General features: G+C 52.2%; 1 protein-coding gene across 1 annotated transcript; it reads left to right on the top strand.

Moving 5' to 3' along the window:
• Positions 1–2275: 2275 nt before the first annotated feature.
• Chac1 (ChaC glutathione specific gamma-glutamylcyclotransferase 1) lies at positions 2276–5975 on the top strand. Its single transcript, XM_036185091.1, has 3 exons — positions 2276–2691; positions 3259–3294; positions 4843–5975. The coding sequence occupies exons 1-3, from the start codon at positions 2461–2463 to the stop codon at positions 5242–5244; spliced, it is 669 nt and encodes a 222-aa protein (XP_036040984.1). The 5' UTR covers positions 2276–2460; the 3' UTR covers positions 5245–5975.
• The last annotated feature ends 2558 nt before the right edge of the window (positions 5976–8533 follow it).

Below are 8533 nucleotides of genomic sequence, written 5' to 3' on the forward strand. Positions count from 1 at the left end.
TAGGTAAGCACTCTATCAGTTTCACCTCAGACTTTTTAAACTGAAAAAGTTCTATTAGGTTATTTTACAACCTGCTTCTCCATGTACTTATATATCAGTTAGTGTTCCAATGCCAGTAAGCACAGCAATATAGAATTGTGTCTACCGATTCACAGACTTGGTTGGGCGTACCAGCTTTGCTGCCATGCATGTCTGGACACTTGTTCTCTGTGTCTTTGTTCGCTTCTCTATCACGTGGACTGACCACAGTTTACTTGAATATGGAACTATTTTTAAGTATTTAAGGATTTCTTCCTTTGCTTTTGCTCCCACAAATACCATTAAAATTTCAGGCACGTGGATTTTTTCATATTGTGAGGAATTCCCTGGAGTGGAAGGAGTGAGTCGCAGGGTCCTTTGTACGGACTCAGGTATTTCCAGGAGTTCATCAGTTTCCCATCTCCCACCGGAGGTAGTGAGGGAAGACTCTTAGAGGCTCTTTTCTGTAAGCAGCAGCAGCAAAGAGGGTACTCAGAGGAACTAACACAAAAGATAGGAAAGGAAGGGAAGAGAAACACAGAGGGGCAGCAAAGAGGAAAATTACCAGATATCACCATTTTTTAAAAATAATTTTCCATTCAGAAAATTAATTTGTGATCCTCATCAGGTACCCCAGACCTGGGGCAGGCATGTATCAAAGGTATAGGAGCACATGAGTGTGAGGACCCATGTTCTTTTTTTTTTTTTTTTTGGGCTTTTCGAGACAGGGTTTCTCTGTAGCTTTTGGAGCCTGTTCTAGAACTCGCTCTGTAGACCAGGCCCAGCCTTGAACTCACAGGGATCCTCCTGCCTCTGCCTCCCGAGTGCTGGGATTAAAGGCGTGCGCCACCACCGCCCGGCAAGGACCCAAGTTCTATTCCCACTACCACGAAAGCAAACAAAGTCTCTTCCAACTTTTAGGAATGTCTGCACTCCGTTATTCCATACATTTATTCTTTTAGTCTTGCTTTGTAGCCCATGCTGACCCGAATCTCCAGGTCTCTGTCCTCAGCCTCCTGAATGCTGGGATTGACGCTTAGACACTTTGGGGATGAATCTATCCGGTTTAGATCACTTTTGGGTTTCCACTGCCCCCGAGCTCACTGCAGTTCTTCTAAGTGGCAGGTCCTCTGTTCTGTTTCCTTTCCCATTGAGAGATGCCCGGAGGCACAAGTCAAACTCTTCATCTCCCCTCCAGCCTACAGTTTAGGGTGGCAGTGGCCCCGCCAGGTGGAGCAAGGGCAGGCTGCTGGGGAGAGCCGCCTGCCATGACTCCTGCAAGGTTCGGGACAGGGAAGAACTGCCAGAGACAGCTGGTGCCCAGTGCCCACCTTGGCGCCAGGGCCCATACACACTGCCAGGCAAGGCGAGAGGGGAAAGGCTGCAGCTGCCCTCAATCCTGTGTTCTCTTTAGTCAGCATTCCCCCCAAACCTCGGTGTCGACACAGATCAACCACTGCTGAAAATCCCAAGCCCAGAAAATGAAACCCATAGCCTCGGGAGAAAACTGGCCTGGCATTCTTTTCTTTATGGCCTCGTACCACAGGTACTGGCGGCTATCCTGGAAGTGACTGCTCTGCCCACGGCTGTTCAGTTTGGCTTCTCTTCAAACCCGCCTGAACTCAGGGGTCCTACATTTGGCCCCGGGGCGTAGCCCTCACGTGACGCCTTTGAGCTTGCACTACCCAGTCTGATTCAATTGCAGTCTTGGCAAAAACCCCTACCGCCCGGTGACTCAGTTTCTCCAACTGCTCACATGGACAACAGCATGAGGCACCAGAGTGGAATGCGGAGGGTGCCAGGGGCAGCTTCTCTGCAGTGCGTGCTTTCTTTCAGGCGAGGCCCCAGAGGCTAGAGTTTGTGCCTTCCAGAGCATTTTTTTTTTCTGACCGTGCCCCGCACTGGCCACCGCTTTGGGTGGCAATGATTCTGCAAAGTGCACCGGCAGGACTGCGGGGGAGACACCGCCCGGGTCATTGAGTACCTCCCGGGGGGACGGCGGGTTCCAGGCCCGTTCCCAGTACCCGCAGCCTGACGCAATCCCACGCGCCCTTGCTGCATGCCGGTGCTGGGGAAACCTTCCCTGCGGTTGCATCACTCCAGCCAGGTCTGCCACGGAGGAGGAGCTGAACCAATCAGCACGCCCGTTGGGCTGGAGGGCGGGCTACTCTGATACCCACTTGGAGGGCGGCGCGGTTAAACGAGAAGCAAAATCCAAAGGTGATTGGCCAAAAGGAGATTTGCTCCGCCCCAATCACCGAGACAGCTGGAGGCAGCTGGAGGGCCCTCCCGGCCCAAGGGTTTAAATAGCGCCTCTGAGGGTACCACTCAGCTGGAGCGACCGATCGGTGCCAGGCCAGGTGTACGCGTCCGTCGGTCTTTCCGTGCCGTGCCGGAGACCAGCCCCGGAGGCCGCCTGGGCCCGTCCCTGCGCCCGGCACCATGAAGCAGGAGTCCGCAGCCCAGAGCACCCCACCTTCCTCACTGTCCCCTGCACCATCCGCGCAGCCCTCCTGGGAGGATGGCGACCCCCAAGCCTTGTGGATTTTCGGGTACGGCTCCCTAGTATGGAAGCCGGACTTTGCCTACAGCGACAGCCGTGTGGGCTTTGTACGTGGCTATAGCCGCCGGTTCTGGCAGGGAGACACTTTCCACAGGGGCAACGACAAGATGGTGAGCATCCTCCTGTGCCCAGGGCAGTGAGGTGGGGTCAGCGGGAGAGTGGGCGCTCATGTCCTGAAATGTCAGGGACTTGGGGCCAACTGAAGGAAATGTGTAACTTGGTTTGTGGTTGAAATTTGTGTGCCTGGGGTTCAGGTTGGCATTTGCACCTGTGGATTCTTGCGTTGATTAACAGCCTGGGCCACCCGCTGTTTGGTCCGCCTCTGCCCATCACTCCCTGTCCATGTCACTGGATGAATGGCACTCTCTGAGGTGTGGGGCTTGGGTCGGCACTTTTGGCTGTTGACAGATATACTTGTTTCTTCCTCTTCCTCCTCTTTCTTGTCTACTTCTTGCTATGTGGCCTCAAACTTATGGCAAACCCCCTCCCTCTCAAGGCTCTGGAGCGCTGAAATCACAGGCTCAAGTCACAATAGGATTAAAGCTCAGGGAGTGTGTGTGTGTGTGTGTTTTGCTGGAGATTGGACCAACGGCCTTGTGCCACTAAGGTACATCCATAGCCCTTTTGGAAGTGCTGATAGCTAATTTGTCTTTTTTCAAAACCTTGCTTCCCTCCAGCCTGGCCGAGTGGTGACTCTCCTTGAAGATCATGAGGTACGTGCACAGTCAAGAGAGGAGTCCTGGGGTCCAATGTGTAAGGGTGCTGAGGGTCACTGTTGGGTGAGTGGAAGTGTAGCCTAACTCAGTGCTTCTTGGAGAACTTCCTGAGTATCTTATTGAGATGCAGGCCCCTGCTGGGTGGTGGCACACACCCTTTAATCCCAGCACTCGGGAGGCAGAGGCAGGTGGATCTCTGTGAGGTCAAGGCCAGCCTGGTCTACCGAGTGGGTTTCAGGACAGTTTCAGAGGGATCCTATCGTGGGGAAAAAAAAAAAAAAAGATGCAGGCCTGAATTTGGGTGGAGAGTGGGTGTGAGAGCTCAGGATGTCTAAGTCCATTGTCCCTGGGCGAACTATACACATAGGCCTGCTGGTCTTCTGGGGTAAGTCCACTTATGCCAACCCTTAAGAAAGGTGAAGTAGGGAATTGGAGAGATGGCTCAGTGGTTAAGAGCATCGACTGCTCTTTCAGAGGTCCTGAGTTCAATTCCCAGCAACCACATGGTGGCTCACAATCATCTATAGTGGGAGCTGATGCTTTCCTCTGGCAAAAAATTGTACATGTAGATAGAGCATTCCTACACATAAAATAAATAAATAAATCTTAAAGAAAGGTGAAAATAGCCAGACACGTGGCTCTTGCCTTTAATCCCAGCACTCAGGAAGCAAAGACAGGTGGATATCTGTGAGTTCAAGTTTATTTTTGGCTGTATAGTGAGTACAAGGCCAGCCTATACTATATGAGACTTTGTCTCAAAAAAAAAAAAAATTAAGAGAGACCTATTGTTTCTGGTACCTCAGCAGCCAGCCAACTGCTGTATTTATTATTATTTTTTTCTTTTTTCTCTTTCTTTTTGGTTTTTTTTTTCTGAGATAGGGTTTCTCTGTGTAGCTTTGCACCTTTCCTGAACTCGCTTTGTAGACCAGGCTGGCCCCGAACTCACAGAGATCCGCCTGGCTCTGCCTCCTGAGTGCCGGGATTAAAGGTGTGCACCACCACTGCCAAGCCGCTTTTATTTGTTTACTTATTTAAATTTCATGGAGAAATGGCTCAGTAGTTAGAAGCAATTCCTGCTTTTCCAAAGAGCTTGAATTTGGTTCCTAGCACCTACACAGTGGCTCACAACCTGTGACTCCAAAGGTTCCCAGGTCACCAGGTCCACATATGACTCACAAACATACATGCAGGCAAAATACCCATACACAAAGTGTTAAAAATTACATTTATTTGCGTGTGTGTGTGTGTGTGTGTGTGTGTGTGTGTGTGTGTGTGTGTGCTCCTGTGCACATGCTTAGGTCACATGTGGAGGCGAGAGGACACATGGAAGAAAATTCTTTTCTTCCGCCATGTACGACCCAGGGATTGAATTTAGGTTGTCAGTTCGCCAGACATGGTAGCAAGTACCTTACCCCTTGAACCATTGCTCCCCCCCCCCTTTATAGAGCATAGTTATGGGGTGCATCTAGGGTAACATTCTAGAGTGAAGGAGGGACCAGCAATGGGGTGTTGTGATTGACTGGAGGTGTCTCTGTTTTCTCCTAGGGCTGCACTTGGGGTGTTGCATACCAGGTTCGAGGGGAGCAGGTGAACGAGGCCCTGAAGTATCTGAATGTGAGAGAAGCAGTACTTGGAGGCTATGACACTAAGGAAGTCACCTTCTATCCTCAAGATACCCCCGACCAACCCCTCACAGCACTGGCCTATGTGGCCACTCCACAAAACCCTGGCTACCTGGGCCCTGCTCCAGAGGAGGTCATTGCCACACAGATCCTTTCCTGCCGGGGCTTCTCCGGCCACAACCTTGAGTACTTACTGCGTTTGGCAGACTTCATGCAGCTCTGTGGGCCTCAGGCACAGGACGAGCACCTGGAAGCCATTGTGGACGCTGTAGGAACAATGCTGCCCTGCTCTTACCTCACCGAGCAGGCTCTGGCACTGGTTTGAGAAGCTGAGCCCCGCTGCAGGGAGTGTCTATGTGGACGCTGATGAACATCAACATGTAGCACTTGAGATAGACTCGATGGAGAAACTTGAGAAGGCATGGTGGGTGATTGGGGACTTTTTGTCTTATGCCCCTGCCTGTCTGCTAGCCTCTGCCTCTCTTCTTGACACTGACTTACTACTTGAAACTATTTATTGCACCATGTTGGTGTGGTGGGCAGGGCAGGTGGGGGGCCTGCCCTGGACATGGGCCCTGCTGTGCGGTGGCTCTGCCCTAGTCCTCTGGTGCCTGACCAGAATCCCCCATTGCTGCTGCTAATTCCATACCACCCAGGCCTCCACACCCTCCAGGGACCCTCCAAGAGCCTTGATCCTCTGTCTGCCTAGACTAACTCTCCTCAGCCCTGGAAATATCATCTGCCCATGTTCCCAGCCTGCTGGGTGAAGGGCAGCAGAGAATGAAGAACCGTAGCCCTTCAAGGACCAAGGTCCAGTATCCCTCTTCATCCCTTGGGGCCCAGGGCAGCGCTGGAACCTATGCACAGATACAGCTGCTGGGACTGGGTCTCTTTGCCCATTCAGTTTCATTTCCCTATCCTTCTGTCTGTCCTCTTGTCTGTCTGGATCACCCCTGTAGACCCGTCGGTCTATTCCTGGGAAACATCACTACAGGTCCCTTCTCAGTCTGTCCCACACTATTATCCATAAACAATCTTTAATTACCTTTGCCAGAATATGTTTTGTCTTTGTATGGGGCTTCGGTAAGTGAGTGATAAACTGAAAGGCTCCCAGGAAGGGAAAAGGCTCACTCTCCTGCCTTTCCCAGCACCTAGGCGGGGAGGGCACGTTCCACTCTTTCCAGCGCTTCGTGTATACAAATAATGCCCAGAGCTCCATCCACCTGCAAGCCTATGAGCAGCAAGCTTGCCTCTGCCCTGGGACCGGTGCTTCATCCTCTCCAGCTGTCCCAAGGAGGCTGGTCTGCTTGGAGCTCACACTAGACTTTCCTCCATCTTTAGGGCCAGCCATTGTCTCTTTCTGGAAGCCAGTTCAGATCACGGCTTCTCATTGAAGGGGCACTTGGGTAGGGGTATGATGATGACAGCTTCTTAGGCAAGTTCCTTTAATTCCCAGAGTCTCCTGGGGATGGTGTTGGCTGGCCCTTCTGACCTGACCTGTTAGAACTTACCCACATGGTCCTTTTCGCTCTCCTTGTTTACCTTCTGCATGTCCCTAGATGTTCCTTCTCATACCCTGGCTCCGGGCACAGGCTGCAGCTCCCAGATCTTAGCCAGGCCAGGAGTTTCTCCATAGGAAGTGAGCACCCCGCTGGAGCCTCTCCTAGGTGGTTGGCCGTAGCAGCAAGAGAGTTCAATCTAGCTACCTCCCCTCACCGCTCAGTGCCAGGGAGGAAAGTGCTCAGCCCACTAAACGTCACCACCCCCAGACAGGAACTCAACACACAGGGATCCAGCTCCCTCTGCCTCCCAGGTGCTGGTATTAAAGGCATGCACCACCACCTGGCTCTGAGCTGTCTCTTTAGGGGATGCTATCTATGAGTGGTGAATGGGACAAGTTGGGTGGTACATGTTACTTCTGCTTTTGTGGCCAGTACCTTAATTGGTCTGGGTGTCCCCAGCAGGGTCAACTCTGACCAGCTGGGCAGACAGTGTGCCTGGGAAGAAAGCCACACTGTGCTGTGTGCCTATGTTTTGACGGCCTCGTGTCTTGGCCATTGATGGGAAAAGTGTGGCCCATAGCCAGGTTCTTCTGGGAACCTGGTCAGGGCAACAGCAGGAGGCAGTTGGTGTCGGGGAGTTCTTGGCATCCATGGTCTGGGCCCCTGGGGCACAGCAGGACCCAGCCCTGCCTTCTCTGGATCGGAAGGCGTGAGAAGGGGTGGAGAGGACTTTGTGACAGCACCTGTGGACTGCCATTCTTTGATTTGGTGGAGAGTAAACCTAGGCTCTTATACATACTAGACAAGTGCTCTACCGCTGAACCACATTCTCAGCCCCCTTTGTCTTTTGCTTGGAAACAGGATCTTTTTGTTTTTGTTTTTTGAGACAGGGTTTCTCTGTGTAGCTTTGGAGCCTGTCCTGGAACTCACTTTGTAGATCAGGCTGGCCTTGAACTCAGAGATCCGACTGCCTCTGCCTTGAAACAGGATCTTAGTAAGCTGTCCAAGCTAGTCTTGAACTCCCTCTGTAGTTCAGGTAGGCCTTGAACTTGCAATCTCCCTGCCTCAGACTCCAGAGTAATGGAGACTGCAGGTTACTCACTCCTGTTTATGCTACAATTCTTCAAGCCAAGTGTCAAGTTCTAGACATGTTGGGGATGCAGCGTAAAGGAGTCCCCTTCAAGGAGTCTAGAACTGGTGGTGACAATTCTGCATGAAACTAGGGGACCTCCTAAACAGTTCCCCCAACTCAAGTCAGTGGACAGCTAGGGAAGCCTGACTGGGTGAAGGAGCTCCCAAAGGAACCTCTGGGGAACACTGTGTGCCTGAGACAAGGTCAGATGGGCTAGCACACAGAGGGAACATGGGGCCAGACAGGTGGCAGCCCAGAGGCTGGCCAGCAAGGTGAATTGTGCCAGGCTGTGGCTGCTCATTCCTCCTGAGTCAGCGGAGGGCCCTGGCAGAGTGTGAGCAGGAAAGGGATATGCATAAGAAGAAACACTGACTGGCTGGTCAGATTGCAGGGAGAGCCTGCTGAGAGGTAAAGGTGGCGTGAGGCAAGATGACCATGTGGATATAAGTGGATCTGAGAGCAGTTTAGGGGGGAGACCAAGGGGGTTGGTGCTAGGTTAGAGGAAGCAGAGAAAAAAAACTGAAGACGGAAAGAGAAAGCAGATTAAATGCAGTTTCTCCTCTTAAACCCTCCGCCCTACACTGAGGGGCCTTGGGGGCCTTAATGTGAGGAAGCTCAGGAACGGACCATTGGTGAGGATGCACAGGGGAGGGCCTTGAGTCAGGAGCAAGTAGACGTCTCAGAAAATCTGCCTGCTGCAAGGAGGGAGAAGCAGATAGTAACTGAGAGTGTGGGAGGCATCTGAGCCTTGGGCCCCTTCGTAAACAGAACTGTGTTGAGCACCACAAGAGTGGGATAGAGCCGGTCGTGGTGGCGCACGCCTTTAATCCCAGCACTCGGGAGGCAGAAGCAGGTGGATCTCTGTGAGTTCAAGGCCAGCCTGGGCTACAGAGTGAGTTCCAGGACAGCCTGTTACACAGAGAAACCCTGTCTCAACCCTTCTCCCCCCCCCACCCCAAGAAAAACCCAAAGTGGATATA

This window comes from Onychomys torridus, chromosome 4 (genome assembly GCF_903995425.1).
Source record: "Onychomys torridus chromosome 4, mOncTor1.1, whole genome shotgun sequence".
Lineage (NCBI taxonomy): Eukaryota > Metazoa > Chordata > Mammalia > Rodentia > Cricetidae > Onychomys > Onychomys torridus.